This window comes from Ranitomeya imitator, chromosome 4 (assembly GCF_032444005.1).
Source record: "Ranitomeya imitator isolate aRanImi1 chromosome 4, aRanImi1.pri, whole genome shotgun sequence".
Lineage (NCBI taxonomy): Eukaryota > Metazoa > Chordata > Amphibia > Anura > Dendrobatidae > Ranitomeya > Ranitomeya imitator.
In genome coordinates this window covers 371648110-371668850 of record NC_091285.1, presented here as the reverse complement: position 1 = coordinate 371668850, position 20741 = coordinate 371648110, and the positions used below count along the sequence as shown (strand labels likewise).

The window sequence follows — 20741 nt, the reverse complement described above, 5'->3', positions numbered from 1 at the left end:
CATGCGCATACGTATGAAATGGCTTGACGTGACCTAACTATTTAGAGTAACATATTAACGTCTTCCTGTAATTTTTGTTTATGACAGATGTCTTTTTAAAAAACTTTAAAACTGAGTATACTGAAACAAAGTGTGAATTTATTTTATCCATAAATTAAATAGTTAACGTGCATATATTTTTAACATGGTGCGTGGCACATGCATGGTCACCAGAAGTCATGTTTGCGAGATAAATGTATTATAAATTCCAAGTTACAATACAGCAAAAGGATAAAACAGGCTATGTCAGGGCGCTTCTGTTTACACCCTGAAAAAATAACAGGAAAGTAACTTGAAATAGGAACGAGTGATGAAAAAATTCCTCCTAAATAGATTCCAAAGTTTCCACAAAATCAGGTTGGCCTGCAGCCTCCAACATCAGATACCACAAAAAACTTCCCTACTATCCTTTCATTGCCCAGCCTATTCTCAACAAGTCCCTCAACCATAGATGGTGATGGTGAACAGGAGTGTAGAGTGTTCCAATGAAATCAGTGGTTTATTTAATAACTTGTTCAATAAACTTTAAAAACAATAACAATTATTATGATATCTGCAATATCTATGCGCACCAGGATTCCACTTTGTCAGGACAAAACATGAATAGTGACACCATGTACTTATGGGCCCGCCATATCGCTCCTGTCAAGCTGTCCAGTACATTTTACGCCAGGCGCTTCGGCATATAACAAAAAGACAATGTATTGCCACAATTTAACAGCTGCTGGATGTCAAATATGTATCCAGATATGTTGCTCCTGAATGTTTTTTGGTTATGGGTAATGATGCTACACATCTTAGCATGACCACATTTACCCTGTAAGGTGTATTCAATTGTCATATATTCGACTATTACCTTTATTCCTTAAGTTTGGATACAAAGGTTTCATAGTTTTTTTAGGTTGAAGGTAGACTTAAGTCCAGCAAGTTTCACTAATTGCCTAGCATAACATGTTGATCCAGTGGAAGTGAAAAAAACTCTGCTAATAGCCGCATATTAGGGGAAACATTCCTTTCGATGACACATACAACAATCAAGCTAGTTCCCTAGACCAACATCCCATCCCAAAATCTAGTAATTGTAACCTGTAATATTGTATTTTTCAAGAAAGTCATCCAGAACTCCATGTACTCTTGTAGTTAATCGTCCATTACAACATCATGTGGCAGAGAGCTCCATATTCTCACTGCTCTTACAGTAAATAATCTGCATCTGTGATTATGATAAAACCTTCTTTCCTTTAGACGTAGTTGATACCTCCTATGCACTGAAGACCAACATTATAATTAGTATTCGATGTGTGGCCATATTAGTGACTTATATAGAGGCAAAACTATGTTCTCGACATGAGCATCTCTGCCTCTTCTAATGCATCCCATTATTTTATTGGCCTTAGCAGCAGCAACCTGACATTGGTCACTAAAGTTGAGGTTTCTTCCACCCATATACCAAAAAGTTTTTTTCAGTGACAATTTTACCCAGTGTTTTACAATTTAGTACATAATGATATATTATATTTCCTGTGCTCAAGTGCATGATCTTATATTTATCTACAGTACGTTAAATTTGAATTGACATTTCTCATCCCAAGCCTGGAGCTTACCTAAATCCCTCTGTTTAATTTTAACTATCCTCCTCTATCCTCATCTGTGTTGATTACCATGCAGAGTTTAGTATCATCTGCAAATATTGGAATTCTACTCTGTATGCCCCCTACAAGGTTATTAATATAGTTAAAAGAAGAGGTGGTGTTATATCTTTCATTGTTTTCGCTCTTCTATAGATAATTTGTTAGGCTCACCTGGTGAGGTGGAGTCATACAGCCACAGGTGTGGGTGACACATGGACTCAGGGCATTGGTACAGACGGCGGAGGGCATGTTTAGGATCGAGGCCTTGGAGACACTAAAACCACAGGAGCAGTAGGGCAGACAAAGGAAAACGGCAAGTCCTCGGCAGCACACAAAGGAAGACAGATGGACCACAGGCATATTGAAAGGATGATAGCACAATATGAATAGAGTCCAATAACGGTTCATTAGCTTACTGCAATTGATGAGTTAATTCAAAAGGGAGACAGCAGAGGGTTAACCAGTAGAACCAAGGGTATGTAGGAATAAGGAGAATTGCAAGATGACTGCACACTATGAACAGAATCTAATAACAGTTTGTCAGCTTACTGCAACCAACAAGTTAATCAGAAGGTGGCTAGCAGAGGCTTAATTGGTAGAACTGAGGCGGTCTGTAGGGATCAGGAGCGTTGCAAGATGACCACACAGTATGAATGGATGGAGGAGTTCAACAAGCAAACTGAACTCTTGAGTCTCAATACTGAGGGTGTGTCTCTATTTTGGCTTTCAGAGGCCTAGAAAATGATGCCACAGAGACATACCAGCGTTTAAAAAAAAACTTGACAATGAGCACAGCAAAGAGTAGTGGTCAAAGAGAAGGTAGACCTATAAATAGGTCTATCTGTAATCAGGTTAATTTTCCAACATTAGAGTGTTGTTTTTATCTGTTTTATGGTCTGTTTACAGCTTAGACAGAGCACAAGCAATAATGATTATATTAATAGTGAGGTTATATTTGTATTCTAATACCATATATGACAATCACAAACAGAATCTGATAAACTGTTTTGACTAATAGAGTCTGTAGCAATGCCATCAAGGTTTAATTCATTTGGGCAGAAAGAATAGCGCTGTATTCTGTCAAGAGTGATGGAACAAGCAATGTAGCTAATGAAGGACGTTCTGAAGACCAATATGAAAAAAAACCTTAGAATAATGAGAATAATAATGTTCTCCAGAAAACTTGTTGCTTAAAGCCACAACTATAGTTTATGCTGTTACTTTATTGTATTAGTGTCCTTTTCAGTCACCTGCTAGTCGTCCATAAACATTAGTGACTTTTTCTACATAAAGACATATTGACACCTCTATATACTGCCGTGCATGTGCCATACATTTAGTAGCAAAATACACCTCGAATAAAACTATGGGGGAATTAATAAAGAACAGCATGTTCTACATCATTCGATAAACAGAGGCACATGTCGCTCAATGAATTTGGGGTCTCTTTGGCACCAGAATTCAAAATTTATTACATTTATGAGCTGGTGATTTTGGCTAAAATTGTGGTGTAAATACAGTGTTTCTGGCAGTCAAGTTTGACCATGCCCCTTTGCTAGCCTCCACCTCCATGCCATCAACATTTCTGATGCAGACTGTATGATTCAGCTTTGAAAAATGAATTCCTTAGAAATTATTGAATATTGAATTCTGTTGCAAAAACAAAGATACAAACAACTAAATACAAACAACTGCACATGATGAGAACTATAAAGAGGTGTGGAGGAAAGACAATTCAGATATCAATATAGGAAAATAATCTTTGTAGTTAGGGTAGTCAAGCAGTACCATAATAATGGAGGACATTATAAGGACATTATAATAATATTAAAGGGGTTGTTAGGATAGGTCATCAATGTCTGATCGATGGGGGTATGCCACTCGATACATCCACCAATCAGCAGTTCCAGTTGTTGGCTGTAACTGCTCAGTTATGGAGCTGCAGAGGACATCTCATATTCCCCCTTTCCAAATCGATAAGGGGACAATGTGTAGTACCCCGCTGTGACCACTATTCCATCGACAGAGCTGTGCTGTGCATCTCCATAACTGAGCAATTATGGCCGACAATTGGAGCAGCTGATCAGCGGTGCGCCAGTTGTCACACACCCACCAATCACACTGTGATGACTTATCCTAAAGATAGGCCATCAATGTTAAACTTCCAGACACCCCCTTTAAAAAAAGAACTAAAGAAAGGTTGATCTTAATGGACATGTGTATATTTTAACAAAGCCTGATATTCAACTCTTGAGTATGTTTGGGAGTGAAAAGTGATTCCATATGTGTGTTTAGTTCTAGGGAACCTTGAATATGCACCTTTTGCGAAAACTGCCTATAGTAGTCCTTTGCTAGATACATTAAGTATAGGAGGTAATATAATTGATGTATCTTATATTTTCATCTGGATCGATAGCAACATAATTTTCTAGGTCCATGGTAACTTGTATAGTTGATGCTTGTTACAGTAACTCACCGTCTCGGGTTACAAATGATAGTGTTATCAGCCCTCATTCACGTCATAGTCAGATTAGATTTTTATTGATAGGATACTTCAATGACAAAGTAATGCACCAATACTAAGAAGGTCAACTAAATTAGAAATGCTTCGACTGCAACTTATGCCCTTCATCAGGCTGCCTGGAAGTATGGGATGCCAAGATATCTGTGGAGCATGAGCAGCCTTGTTCTCAGAACATGATTCCTGGTTATTATGGGTTCATATACTGTACATACTATAATGATGTGTTGTAGTTTTCCAGTCTTGAGCATAGAAAGTAAAGAATTAACATTTTAGATGTGATTAAACTTAAGCAGGGGTGTTCCATTTCCAAATAATGAGGAGCTTCTTTGAGCAGTTAGTGATTAGTAAACAATTTTTTGTTGGCAGGGAATTGTGCCTAGTAATAATACAGAAAACAGGACCACAACGTTACACAAACATTTAGTCGAACATTTAGAAGTACTATATCATATTTTTCCTATTTTAACTTTTTATCAGTATAACATATTTATTGCATTTTATACTAATGCTAAGTTATTGCATTTCATGAAATGTCATTTTCTTATTTCCCATGCAATAGATTCATCACTTGCTTGGTGACACATTAAAATGAAATGTTTACTTCTCCCCATGCAGCAAGACCAGCAACGCACAGGACTACTGAGTCTACAGTTTCCACAACGTCATCAGTCAGTAGTTTTGGCAGTGGGTACAGTATGGACAGTGATAGTAACACCACCCAGGGAGATAGCAATCTATTTCAAGTTCCAAGGATGTAAGTAACAATATTTTCTGTCCATTTCAAGATAAATATATGTATCCATATACTGTATATGTACCAATCAACTTCTGCCACATACATACAGTACAAGTGCATTGTATCACATTTTTTTAATAGAAATTTCATTCATATGCGAACTAAGCTTAAGCCACAGATGTCACACTTGATGAAAATAATTGCATTACAAGCAGCACTATTCTTTTAAGCAATGGGAACATTAGTGGAACCCTACAGACCCTATTATAAATCATTAATATCACAGCTGTATTCAGTTTTCCATTATGGGTGGAAACCATAAAGCATAAGTAAATAGATTCTTAAAGGGGTGGTCCGCAGTCAATCCAAATGTCATTCTAAATCCCTATCTTTTTCGAGCTATAATGTAAGCTATTTTCTAATATACTTGTATTAAAAATTCCCTACTGTTCCCTACCTACGCTATCTAACTGCTATTGTATTTTTTTCACTACTTCCTGTGTGATGACGATTCGTTTGAGTACCCTAGTACATCCTGGGATACTCAAACAAAGTGTCATCAGAGCAGGGGGCAGAGGCTGCGGTCACTGCCACAGCCCTTGCCCCCTACCTGAAATGAAGCATCATTGGTGACACTCATTTCAGGAGCCGCGCTTGCCCCTCCTGTGCCCCTGATGTGTTCCTCCTTGCGAGCTGTGCGCTGTGCGATCTGCTCACTAACAGTTGTTGGCTCAGATCAGTAATAATGATCCGCCAACACAGCGTTGTCAGATTACCCGGCATGCAGGAGACTGCGCCTCCTCCACAAGTGACATCACTGGTTTCTTACACCGGCTGATTATTACTGATCTGAGCCGACAGCAGAGTGGATACCATCACTGTGTAGATCACACAGCACGCAGCTTGTAGGGAGGGACAAGCCCAGCCCCCCAAAGCAAACATCACTGATGACGCTTCTTTTCAGAGAGGGGCAGGGGCTGTCACAGTGACCACAGCTTCTGCCCCCTGCTCTGATGACACTTCGTTTGAGTATCCCAAGATGCACTGGAATACTAAAACAAAGCATCATCATATAGGAAATAGGGGAAAAAAATACAACAGCAGGTAGATAGTGTAGGTAGGGAAGGAAAGGGAGTGTTTAATACAAGTATATTAGGAAATAGCTTACATTATGGCACTAAATAGAGATTTGAATTACATTTAGTTTGACTTCGGACCACCCCTTTAAAGCAACACTCAACTCCCATAATAAATGTGAGTATAGACTATACATAGTAATGCATAATAAGTATACCTAATGGTATATGTTCTGCTGCCTCCGTCTCTGAAATCGGTGCCACATCTTTGCATCCAAATTGGCTGCCACTTAGACATGGTGAGTTCGGTGGACAGTCCACCCCCCACACCAAGAGAAAGGGAGGAATCATTAATACTTTTCACAGCCATCTCGGTATCTCTGCCTTGGCCATTATGGACATGAGGATGATGCTTCAATCTCAAAGATAGAGGCAGTGGCAGAAAAATGCAGGACATTAGATATAGTGATTATAGTTCCTATTAAACCCAATTTAACAACTGGTTGCATAAAAAAAAAGCCTGTGTGCTAATTTGAAGGGTAAACAAATATTTTGGGATATAGGATGAAGAGAGTAATACTCTTCTTGGTACTGTAATGGATCTATTGGCTTTCAGAAATAACAAAGAGCTGAATGTAGACCTGTACCGGATTCAGTTACAGACTCTATACAGCATAGTTTGGCCACCCAGGCACTCAATTTCAGTGAGTTGTAGATTCTAAATATATGTACAGTAATTAGCTTATTAAGGTCTTGCCTAGATCAATGACAAACTCATATTACGATATATCAGTCGAAAATGAATATTCCATCACAGGACTTCTGAGGCAATCTAGATGTACAGTAAGAGTAATTGAATTTTACTTATCTAGCTAGAAACAAACATGTTTCTTAGAAAAGGTTAGCAAGTAGCCACAAAAGAAATTTATCAGAAAATATAAAATTTATATAAAAAAAAATTCAGCTTCATTGGTTATCCTTATAATGTTTGAAGATAAGGCTTTTATAATAAATTCGCTATAATTTGATCTTATAATACTGTTTGGTTAAGCCATATTTTGATTTCAATTAATTTTGGGTGTAATGAGTTTGAATATACGTCTGTCTCGTAAAATGTGTCTTTTTATTCTATTTTATTCATATTTTTAAGTGCAGCGTATTTATTTTTTTTCATTTCAAAATTTAGATTTTTCCTGTATTGCAGAAATGTGTATAGAATACTTGACATTTGAAATGTCATAGTGACATGATTAGTTGGGGTTTAGGTGTTAAGGTCCCCACCAATTTGCTCTGGTCAACGCCCCTCTGAGAGCAGAGTGAATAGTTTACAAGTATATGAATCTGTAAACCATTTCCTCTGCTTTCTGATGAGAGCTGAGTACAAGCAATCAGAAGTAAAGGGGCAAGCCATCATCTTTGGTGGTAGATTCAGAACCTGGACCCCTATTCATCAACATTGCTGATATGTTACTACTACTGGCATCACAGTTCTGCAGTGGGAAACAATGATGCCAGTAATATGACATGTGACCGCTATGACCACTGATTGGCTGCGGCGGTCACATACTGGTTACTGATAAACAAAGACAGGAGATAAGGTGTTGATCTCCTAAGGAACAGGAGAGATAAATTTGGATTATTTTGATATTTTATGACATGTTCTAGTATTTTTATTTGTTTTCTAGGGCTAGATAGCATTGTAATTGCAGTACCACTCAGGGCAACATGTCGAACGTTACATGATCTTTCTAAAATATCAGAATATTGTGGTAGGGGATAAAACAGAAAAATCTTTTTGTCTTATTCTCACCTCTTTTATTTAATTTTGTTCTTGCACACTAGCTCCCTCACAGTCCTAGCTGATGTTGAGACGTTCATGGAACACCATGTGACCAATTCTACTAACCTCATAAGATGTCACATTATTACATCATTTTTATCATACTCAATAATCAACAATTCTATGGCTTTTTCACAATTAAAGCCCATTTCTTTAGAAACCTACATGATTTGGTTCAAAAGGAGCCACTGCTATTAACCTATTCAATACCAAAGATGATTAAAATGGTTTATACATAATATATATCACATTGGGAAAGATTATTAAAGGGAACTTCCTATCAGAATTTACCCCCAAAAGTTATTATGAGTGTTTTAGAAGCCTTCTGAGACACTCTTTAAAGACGTTGTCCACTACTTGGACAACTTCTTGTCATACCCCTTGCTTGGCCCCAATAAAATAATAAAGGTTATACTCACCTCCCGTGCCAGTGCCATTCCTGCGTTGTCAAAATTTCCTGTCCCGGGGCTCCCATGCTGTTGTTTTGACACGTGACGCTGGCACCCAATCAGCGCTGGCGTCACTGTCTCCGGCTTTGGAAAAATCAAGTATGAAGAGGAAATCTGAGTTCAGTTGCAGCCCAAACTTCCTCTTCATGTTCGGTTTGTCTGAAGGACAGGGAAGCCAGCGCTGATTGGTCACCAGTGTTACGTGTCACAACACGGCACGAGGGCCACTGGGAGAGTGAGTGATGATGCTGTGGGAATAGCGCCTTCATGGTAGGAGAGCATAAGCTTTATTATTTTATGGGGGCCAAACATTTTGATCAAGAAGGGGTTGTCCTAGTAGTGGACAACCCCTTTAACAATGCCTGTATTAGACCTATATGCTAAATATAAATGTTTAAGAACTAAGATTAATTTCCCCTGCTCTCCCTCTCCCAGTGTAAAGGATATCACTTTGTGTGAAGGAAGAGCAGGGAGGGGGAGAAGACAGCTTCTTCTCTGCCACCATGTTCTATCTGAACATGACCAGATGTCAGTTGCACTGCTGTGTGCATGCTCCCTATGCTCAGTGGAATTGATTTGCACCAGTCCCGAACTACCAGGGACAATTATACCTAGTTTTTAAACATATAAGGTTAGGATCCAATTTATCTTTTGATACTTATTGAAGTCATCTTTTTTTTATCTTCTGGTAATTCGAGAAAGCAGGCCTTGTATTTGTGGTGTGCAGCCAAGAAATAAGTTCTGCCTCTATAGGCTTAGATCCCTGCGCAGAAGTGAAAATCTGCAAATGTTTCAATCACTAACGTCATTGATCAGGTTAATTGTCCAATTGGTTCTGAGGGATCAACAATAAAATATTAATTATTGCTATTTCTGTCTCCATTTCTATAGGCTCTCAGCCTCTCTGTTGTAAGTGATAAAAGTCTCAAATTATTTAATGGGTCACTTAGCAATAAGTAGTGCACTATATGGAATGGTACAATGCGTTCACTTCGACTCACTTAAGATAACTGGCAAATTGATTTAATAAGTAAAGCAGACTGGTTGATAATAATGTGCTTGTTTTTAACAGTGGCAAAATGAACCAAAATGGACAAGACCAGACTGGATTGGGCTTGACCGAAACAGAAGGTAATAAATATCTACAGTGGGATTTCCAATGATATTTCTATCTTTTCTACATTGCTAGCATTATTTTCTGGCATTTTTTTTTATCTCAATTTACTTTCATGTTTACAATTTACTTTCATGTTTATTATATATATATATATATATATATATATATATATATATAGTGAGGGGTTGACTCACTCAGCTGTGTCCAAAGGTAGGAACGCTTCCTGTCGTAAATCACCTGCTGGTTTATTGTGGAGCAGCATAAACCATAGCAGGGTTCAGCAAAGTAAGCAGAGCCTTTCTGCCATAACGGTAAAACAAAAAGATAAAATATAGCAAAGTCCATATATCTGATGGGTTCACCACTGTTTGGAGTGTTTCTTCTCCAAACCACAACACATAGACTCCCTCTTGAGTCCAGCTATTTAAACCCAGACCATGTGACGCCTCACCCATGTGACTGTGACATCACACAGGTCCTGTTAGCACACGGCGGTGCCGACTCTGCAGGTGCAGATAAGGTGGACATCTTCCCACCCACTCTATAGATGTCCACATAAAACCAGCCCATGTATGCAACTTTAACTTAGCCCTCACAACATGTAGTGTGCTGGAGGAAAATACTCTGGTTTCACATCACTGACACCATCGCACGCAGTGACACATATCTCACCGTCAGTACTTTACTAGTGACTCTTTCACAATATATATATATATATATATATATATATATATATATATATACACACACACTACTTTCCTTTGTCCTTTGCTCCTAAATAAGGTTTATAGGAAATTTGACTATTGTTAGAAGTAGTATTCCCGGTGGTCTATATTTCTACTACTACAATTCATTTGATCTGAGTATGCTTAATGTTGGACTTGGTAAGACACTATCTATATTTGCATATGACGCCATGCTTTTATGCTCATGTAGATTAGATATTGTACTCCTTCTTAGGCTGCGCTCACATTAGCGTCTTTGGGCGCAGCGTCGTCGACGCAACCCAAAACGCATGTCAAACCGCATACACAGTGCAGCGTTTTTTGACGCATGCGTTGCCCTAAAATGTTATTATTCTTGACACTATTGTAGATAAAAAATGCCCAAAAAAGTGTCTAGACACTATAAAGAGAAAGACCACCAATGGGATAGAAGAGGGTGGGTGTAATGGAATTTGTGTATATATACCCTTGCAGAGATGAATTCCTCCCATTTTGCTTGTGTTTCCAGCATCAAGATGGAGCGTCCCATGGAGAGTATCTACAAGAATATGGATTTGGATTTTGCCTTGGCTAATGCTTATGCTCTTGTCACTGTCTAGACACTTCATCACTTGTTTTCTACTCAAAAGGCGCATGCGTCGAACAACGCGGGTCAACGCAGACACCTGCGCCCTATGCATTTTACATAGACACTAATGTGTTTTTTTGGCGCATTTACGACACAAGTGCATTGCATGCGTTGTTTACCAGAAATTTGGTGCAGGAAAAATGCAACATGTAGCGTCGGCCGTGCCCTGTCTGGTGCACCCAAATGATGCATGCATCGTACAACGCTTGACAACGCATACCGGCGCATGTCCATGCGCCCCCCATGTTAAAGATAGGGACGCATGCGTCGGTATCCGTCTACGACGCTGCGCCCAAAGACGCTAATGTGAACGTAGCCTTACAAGGGGATAATTTGCAAAATGGGAGCTTAGGTGTACCGTAGATGAATGTTTGGTTATATGCATGCATACAGCTTCAATCAAAATTGCATTGGCTGAAGCTGGTGTCTAGCTAATGCATCACGGTTGCATCAGATCCTAACAGGCAAAGAGTGCTCGACTAAGTATAAAAAACGCTTGTCATGAAGGGGTTGAATACTTCTGAGACTGCAGTTGTCATTAAAGGTGGCATTTGGTGATGAATTTGGAAAAGCCACTTGTTATATTACTTGAGTTGAGCTATTTAAATTGATCTTATCTAATTGGTTTATTGCAAAATAAAGTTTGTACTTTATGATAATACATCTAATTTGTAAAAAGGGGTGAATAATTTTGATTTTCAAGTATAGTTGTATTTTTCATACTATTTATATTCTAAATGGATCATCATTGCAAAAGAATTAAAGGTGTTGCCCGGTCTTACACATAGAGTGACTGCAGACTTGTGAATCCTCACATTGTGCACTGTACACAACTTCTCCAGAGCTGGGAGAGGGGGGTCACGTGACCGCAAGTAGGTGATATGCATATTTTCTGACTAGACTTTATCCGGCCTTGCTCAAAACAATTGCATTGAGTGAGGTCGTGCTCATCTAGGCGGCACGTGACTGCAAATATTCAAGTCACATACTTTCAGTCACGCGCACGGTGTCAGCACTGAAGAATACTCACAGCATGCAGACAAGTCTGCAGACATGTAGAGTCACTGCAAACTTGTAGTGTAAGACCAGGCAACCCATTTAAGGTGCGATGTGAAGAGATTATGAACACATTCATAATATGACTCCATGCATACTCTAATTTGTATTACGCAGTAATATGGCACCCATATAAGCGCTGGATTACGTCAGCTTTCCCTGCAGCCAGTATTGGCTTCAGGCAGGTCAGTGACATCAATCACCGGAAAATTCAAACCTAGTGGGTGGAACGATGCACTAAGCCTCTTGGCCACACCAAAAGTGCAATGAGCATGCTATTTAGCATATTTAATTAAAGTTCAGTCACTGAAGAATGAAGCAATTACAAAACTAAAGATACAATTTATTAGGGGCCTTGTGCTTAGTTTATACTGTCAACTTGGGTGACAAACTACCTTTAACTTAACAGACTATAATACCATGATTCATCAAGTCTTCATCTGACGTGTAGTGGCTGGTGCTGTATGAAATGGCAAATTAAGGTTTGCTGCAGTGTGTCCATGGTATGTAGCATGTGTTTATTATCAAGTTACCATCTTTTACATTTGAAATATTTGAAGGGAATCTGTCGCCCCAAAAATGGCCTATAAACTAAGGCCACCGGCATCAGGGGCTTATCTACAGCATTCTGTAATGCTGTAGATATGCCCCTGATGTATCCTGAAAGATAAGAAAAACAGGTTATATTATACTCACCAAGGGGCGGCCCTGGTCCGGTCCAATGGGCATTGCGGTCTGGGTCCGGCACCTCCCATCTTCCCTCAACAGGGTGTTAGGGCTGGCGGAACGCACCGAGTAAATATAACGATAGTAAAGGTGCGTTCACAGCTCGGGGTCCACCGTGCAGGAGTGGAGCCTGCTGCTAGGTAATGGCAGCACTATATGGTGGTACTACACCAGAATAGACACGGGTTCCGTCACCTGGTCTGTACAGCAGCGAACGCTGTTGCTTCACAGAGTCACAAGGAATCAAGGAAACGCTGTGCCCTGTTAGCTGTCACAGGGAGCAGCAAATGAGTACTAGTGGGATCCCTGCAATTCACCCCCACTATGCAGGTGCTTGATCCCACTCTGACCCTCGGTGGCTTTTGAGCTCGCGCCTAAGGATGCACTGAGTCAGATGCAGAGATCGAGCGGGAGTTCCCACCATACACTGACCGATTGTCAGGAGTAATAGAAGATAGCCGCACAGAGTGAGTACAGCACCACACTGGCGGTCACTGCTGGTTAGACGCAGTACAGATCGTGCTCTTGTGTATAGATTAGCCCTGTCAGGTGCTAGTTTACTCCAACATTCATGATAATTCAACGTCACTAGGAATGGGAATGATTAAGGAGCAATCACCAGAACAGGCATACAACCACACACATGATAACAGGTTTATACTAACGCATGGCCATGCGGACATGCGAACCTTTTATAGCTATAGCTCTCCAGGACCTTCCTAGTGGACCAATAGGAGCTGCTACAGGACCTGAGCATGTGACCCCCGACCTCCAATGAGAGGTCTTCCCTTGGGCATACTCAGAAGGAGAAAAGCAGGACTTAGTCCCAGGAGCGCCTGCTCACCGCTGAACAGTACTGGTTATAATGGCTGAACCTGGAAGGCCAGCAGTAACCAAATGCGCAGTATCTGTCTGAGCCAGGAGCTGGGACTGACGTCTCTGCTTAGCAGGCTCCACTGTGGCTGGAGGAGAATGAGAGACCGCAGCGTAGGTGGTTCGAGATTCCCCTTGTGCAGTGGCGGGAACTCGACACCTTACAGAGGGCAGACAAAGTACGTCTGCACAGGAGCTGTGTCAAGAAGACAAGAAGAGGATGTGATCATATGAAGATGGGAGGCGCTGGACCCGGACCGTGACTTCCATCGGACCGGATCGCATCGCATCGGGACCGCCCCTGGGTGAGTATAATATAACCTGTTTTTCTTATCTTTCAGCATACATTGGGGGCTTATCCACAGCATTACAGAATGCTGTAGATAAGCCTCTGATGTCAGTGGCCTTAGTTTATAGGTCATTTTTGGGGTGACAGTATCCCTTTAATAATAAACTTAAATCTTTGTCTTCTAAAATAATTTCACCTCTTGCTTTGAGGCTTTCTTTAGGAATATTTTGTTGAGTTGTATTTGTTAACATAATACACATTTTTCTACTTATTTAATATATATTTAAGTATCATATTTTCTAAAAATTTTACCAATTTAAAGTAACGATTGCTAATTGGAGCAACGTTTATGCTCCTTTGGTATGGATGCCTACATTTTAATTTTCAATACTTGATAAGGTAGCAAACTGCATTAGAATCTTACAAAACCATCATGTTCTTGTGTCTTTTAAATATCTGTACACTCTCTACATTTCCATGACTGTACTTTTAATGACAAGAATAAGGCACTATTTCTTGGTATGGCTATCATAAACCATTAAGTCAGTATACTTACTATACTGTATCTTCACATGTATTGATCTTGCAATATAGTTAGACATCTAAACAAAAGTTCTATGACTATTTCTGTGACATCAGTTATTTTATCATTTGCAAATGACCTACAGGGTCACTATAATAGACATTCAAACAATCATTTGAACTAATATTTTTTTCCGTAGGCATTACTTAAAATATGAGCTAGCTTTATATATAGAAACTTCTCATCCACTATAAAAAAAATAATAATTTCTGTATAATCGTTTCACAATAAGTCAGAAAATAAAAAAATATATATATCTGGTAACTTACAGTATTACTTTCCTTGTGAGAGCTACCTAAAGAGAACTTGATATTATATACAAATATCCCCAACTATCTGTAAGTTCTGTAAAGTTGGTATATACAAAATAATAGCTAAAAGTGTTGCTGGATCAATTACATTTATCATTATCCACAAGCTAGATAGTAAATGTACTCAATAATGGTCTCTAATCAGACTTAAATGACTACATATATCATAAATTGTCTCTTTTTATAGGCTGCAGTTTAAATTGACAACACAATCTTTCATCACTGATTAAAAATCACCCCATACATCCTTACAGCCTACAACCATGGCCTTCAATTGTTTTTGCCAGGTTTAATCTAAGGCCCACATATGCACTAGACAAACGTCGACTCATCCAATGCCCACATATGCACTAGACAAACGTCGGCTCATCATGTTGATATTGATTGGTTTGGTTTGTGTATGGGGGCCTCTGTCACGGGAGCTAACAATATGGCATGTCCACTTTCGGACTACAGATCCTTTTATTCTCTAAGAGATAAAGCTGGCGGCCAGAATCTTGCAGAGCGAGCTCTCTGGTGTATAGGAGATAATTGCTGGTCAGAAAAAGGCTTTGTAAAGTATGGATAGATTGAAACCCCATCTTGTTGTTCAAATGTGGATCTTGTTTCCTAAATACTGTACAAGTTTATGGGAGTCTTTCAGCACAAAATGACCACCTACAGCACCATGTCTCATACCTCTAATAAAAATCTTACCTTTTAGTGTCTAAATCCATTACTTTGTCAGAAATCATTTTTTATTCCGATATTTTACTGAGCTCCTCAGTGTTCACTTGGCATAGGAGAGCAATTTAGTACTCCTTCCCAGTTACTTTTTTCCACTCAAGGTGCCATGAATAGTCATTTTGTGTTGACAAACTCCTTTTACTAATACATTTTATTGTTAGTTCCACATCATTTAAACATCTATTGATTTTAGTGAATGGAAATCATTTTGTTTTCATTCTAAAGGCCCTCATACACATTAGACTAATGTTGCCTGAACCCGCCAATATCAATGGCTTTGGCCAATGGTCTAATGTTTATTGGGATGCCTGCTTATTTGTGGTTCGGAGAGATACGATCACACATGTCCAATTTCAGAGTTACGATTTAGATTGCTAAAGTCGAAACACGCCAGCACCAGAACACTGTCCTGTTTGTGACCTGATTTTAATGAAAATGTAATAAAGCTGCCAAGATTATACTGGAGACGTCGGCTTTTTATGTTATAGTGGACCAATTTCAGAGTGCTGATCACATTGTTCTCTGTGAGATAAGCCAACAGCCAATGTGCCAGTCAGTGGCTCTCTAGGAAAGAACACAGGAGCCCTCCACCAAATGATTGGCAGAAGCATCATACAGCTGTATAATGTGTATGGCCAGCTTTAGGCTAAAAGGATCTAATAGTAAATATTTGCTACAATTGAAAATTGAAACAATTTACAGATCTGTAGCAATTGTTAGTTGAGTGGTTAGTAGACAGCAACTTTACATTTGGTATTGTCCTTGCTGGCAATTGCCTTTACTGACAATTGCTTATAGCAGTGTAGTTTATCAATGCAGTTTATCAATGCAGTTTGTCACTTTTGTAGCGAAGACTGTAAAAAGAAACTTTGGAATGTCTTAGTAATGTGACCCTTCCTTATTTAGCATTGGTGATGCAGTGTATAAATAGATACAAACAACGTAGTAACTTTGGTTACTATACCTTTAACAAGCTTCAAGATTGTGCACACAATGCTGTGGATAGCTGTAATCCGAGATCCGGGGGGGAGGGGGAATGCAGCTGTAGGTTAGGCAGTGAAGCAGCAAGGAGCCAGGAAGGATGACAGGATGGCACAGTGGCCTGGAAATGCCAAAAAAACAAAATTAAAGGTACCTTCACACTCAGCGACGCTGCAGCGATACCGACAACGATGTCGATCACTGCAGCGTCGCTGTTTGGTCGCTGGAGAGCTGTCACACAGACAGCTCTCCAGCGACCAACGATCCCGAGGTCCCCGGTAACCAGGGTAAACATCGGGTTACTAAGCACAGGGCCACGCTTAGTAACCCGATGTTTACCATGGTTACCAGCGTAAACATTAAAAAACAAACACTACATACTTACCTTCAGCTGTCTGTCCTCCGGCGCTCTGCTTTCCTCTGCACTGTCAGCACTGGTCAGCCGGAAAGCAGAGTGGTGACGTCACCGCTCTGCTTTCCGGCTGGCCGGCGCTGACACAGGATGCAGGAGGAGTGCAGAGAAGCAGAGCGCCGGGGACAGACAGCTGAAGGTAAGTATGTAGTGTTTGTCTTTTTAACGTTTACGCTGGTAACCATGGTAAACATCGGGTTACTAAGCGCGGCCCTGCGCTTAGTAACCCGATGTTTACCCTGGTTACCAGTGAAGACATCGCTGAATCGGCGTCACACACGCTGATCCAGCGATGTCAGCAGGAGATCCAGCGACTAAATAAAGTTCTGGACTTTCCTCAGCGACCAACGATCTCCCAGCAGGGGCCTGATCGTTGGTCGCTGTCACACATAACTATTTCCTTAACGATATCATTGCTACGTCACAAAAAGCAACGATATCGTTAACGATATCGTTATGTGTGAAGGTACCTTAAGTCTGTCCACCCTTTCAAAAGCCAAGAGGTGGACGTCCAGGCAAAATGTGGGAGTCAACAAGTCGGCACATCACAAGGTCTATCACTTCTAGTGCGACAAACATCGCAGTAGAGGTAGCTCATATGCTTCGTAAGAGTGAGATCACAGATGTCCATGCAAGCATCGTGCGACGGAATGGTGGCCCAAAAAAAGGTGAAGAAGCCTCAACTGTAATATCATCATAAGACACGTCGACTCGAGTTTGCAAAAAATTATAAAAAAGTGTACAGTAGAAGATTAGAAATGGGTGATTTTGAACGATGAGATGAAAGTAGATAAACTAGGCTCTGATGGGTGGAAATGGGTCTGGAAGAAACAAGGGGAAAAAGGGATAACTTATGGAGAAATTGAACAAACTGTCATGTTTGGTGGAGGAAGCTTGATGATATGGGCTTGTTTCACAGCTAAGGACGTTGGATACTTGACCAGGATCGATGGTGGTCTCAATGCTGAGCTATTTGTGAGTATCTTACAAGATTAATTACTTCATACACTTCAGTTCTATGGGTATCAAAAGGACGACATATTTTTCCAGCAGTACAGTGACCCGAAGCATACGTCGAGATTGGCAAAGAAGTGGTTCAGTGACAATGAAGTAGAGGTGCTGAATTGGCCCCTCCAGTCCGCAGACTCATTCAAACACTTGTTGAAGTAAAAAGTGAGTTGACTAGTATGCACCAACTTTGGAAACCTGTAGAAGAGACCTGTGATTGATCAGATTTTGGTCAATACATGCTTGAATTTGATCAAGAGCATGCTCATAAGGATTCAGGCAGTGTTGAAAGCCAAAGGTGGATTTATAAAATACTAGCCAAATAATAAAAATTTTAATTTAGATTTGTAGCAGCAAAACAGTTACAATGCAATGACATGACAAGAATCTGCATAACTAATCATATGCTAAATAATTACAAGTTAAATTTATATATGAAATAGCCAAGATGAATGTCTATAAAATGATGATAGCCTCAATTTTGAAGCAATATTGGATGTTGAGATATGGAGCCTGAAAGTCAAAAGTTAAACATTCTTACCCTTTTACCTGTTAAGGTACCTTCACACATAACGATATTATTAACGATATCGTTGCTTTTTGTGACGTAGCAACGATATCGTTAATGAAATCGTTATGTGTGACAGCGACCAACGATCAGGCCCCTGCTGGGAGATCGTTGGTCGCTGAATAAAGTCCAGAACTTTATTTCGTCGCTGGACTCCTGCTGACATCGCTGGATCGGCGTGTGTGACACAGATCCAGCGATGTCTTCACTGGTAACCAGGGTAAACATCGGGTAACTAAGCGCAGGGCCGCGCTTAGTAACCCGATGTTTACCCTGGTTACCATCCTAAAAGTAAAAAAAAAACAAACACTACATACTTACCTACCGCTGTCTGTCCCCGGCGCTGTGCTCTGCACTCCTCCTGCACTGGCTGTGAGCGTCGGTCAGCCGGAAAGCAGAGCGGTGACGTCACCGCTCTGCTTTCCGGCCGCTGTGCTCACAGCCAGTACAGGAGGAGTGCAGAGCACAGCGCTGGAGGACAGACGGCTATAGGTAAGTATGTAGTGGTTGTTTTTTTTTGCTTTTAGGATGGTAACCAGGGTAAACATCGGGTTACTAAGCGCGGCCCTGCGCTTAGTTACCCAATGTTTACCCTGGTTACCGGCATCGTTGGTCGCTGGAGAGCGGTTTGTGTGACAGCTCTCCAGCGACCAAACAGCGACGCTGCAGCGATCCGGATCATTGTCGGTATCGCTGCAGCGTCGCTTAATGTGAAGGGGCCTTTAGTGTACAGATGTAGCCAACTTTCACTTAGCACATATAACACAAGATTGAGATATCAGGGGACTAAAACAATTGAAGTACCAGTGCACTATGGGCATGGCCATACAGACTGGAGAACCTTTCCTTCAGAACTCCATTCCCTGCTGAATTGTTTGACAGCACTAAGCTAGCCAACAAAACTTTCCAAAAAAGGCTGCTCTATAGTTACAAGAACCTGTTTAGTTTAATGCAGATTTCAGCACTATCAGACTTCCTATAAGAACAACAATGGTACATATAGTATATTATGGCATCTTTAGTCATCAAAATTGCTCAGAATTTTCTGCAATCTTATTATTTTAGATAATGCATTTGATTGACCATACACATGGAGAAAAGACATACATGTGAAAGGGGTCAAAGAGTAGCCGTGGTCCAAAATTTGCATGGATGTTTTCCCTGTGAATGCATAGCTTTCCTTCAAATATTCTGGTATACTATTACACTCCAAAATCATACTGATAAGTTAATTGTCATCCTACAAATCAATGTGGATTTGGTTGAGCTATATTATTAGTCAACAGACAGAGACTAAAGTGAGCAAAGGCAATATCTGTGCAAATTTGTGAAAAATTTTGGTGATCGATAAACAACATAAAGAAATAAATAATAAACACATGGAAGAACTAACAGTTTTTTACAAAAAATATCCTGGATAACTGAAGCATAATGACTTGCTGTTAAGTGACAGCCTGTCTATGAGGAACATAAAAAGCCGTCTTCATTAACTTACATTTTTTGGGTTTTTCTGTACCACAAATGCCCTTAATATAGTGACTTTTTTCAAATAAAACCATTTTGTAAAGTACTTAAATAAAATAATTATCTTGTTAGATACAAAAATAACTTTAGCCCAATTTCAGGAAGTGCATTAGAAACCAGGATGCTGCCTTATTCCTGATCTGTGCAGTGGTGTGTGTAATCTATAGAACCACTTTGCTGAGAGCAGACAAATGTAAAGAAAACAGTGATTGACTTTCTAAGTGCTGCATAGTTCAAGAAGCCATAGCTAAAGTGATTCAGGAAAAACAATAGCATCAAATAGAGCACAGACTAAATGGGAAAACTAAAGAACTATGTGCAACTATATTTTATTTTGCCAAGAAAATCGACAGGAAGATTGTTCCAAACATTTTGGACAACTAACCACAGATCTGTGAAGGTTTGACTTCACAAATCATTCTGTCTTTCATGTAATGCCACAAAGACGATCTTGTTAAGATCATCAACCAATGTCATTAAGTACTAACTTAAATGTAAAGAAGAACAATGAGTCTTGGAAGTAATGATATGAACTCCACAGAGCCCTGATCTCAACATCATTGAGTTTGTCTTGGAATACATGAAGAGACAGAAGAATTTGCAGAAGCTTGCATCCACAGAAGATCTGGGGTAAGTTCTCTATGATATTTATTTGGAACAACCTCCCTGTTGAATTCCTTCAAATATTTCTGCACATGTACCTAGAAGAATTTGTGCTTTGATGCTGTTTTGAAGGTAAAGGATGGTCACACCAAATTTTGATTTGATTTTGATTTATATTTTGTTAATTCACTTTGCATTTTAACTGATAAAAATAAACTAATAACATTTCTATTTTTGACAACATTCTTACTTTGTAGCATTTTTTCCACACCTGCCTAACTTTTGCACAGTACTGTATCTTTAAGAAAGGCCATCA

At 39.8% G+C, this 20741-nt stretch overlaps 1 protein-coding gene across 3 annotated transcripts in view; it reads left to right on the top strand.

Moving 5' to 3' along the window:
- Positions 1–20741, top strand: part of PCLO (piccolo presynaptic cytomatrix protein) — a 665287-nt gene that overhangs the window by 589050 nt on the left and 55496 nt on the right. For all 3 annotated transcript variants that reach the window (XM_069765158.1, XM_069765159.1, XM_069765157.1), the window contains 2 exons: positions 4810–4948; positions 9368–9426. In XM_069765158.1, the coding sequence (XP_069621259.1) occupies positions 4810–4948; positions 9368–9426 (198 nt within the window). The remainder of the gene's footprint in view (positions 1–4809; positions 4949–9367; positions 9427–20741) is intronic.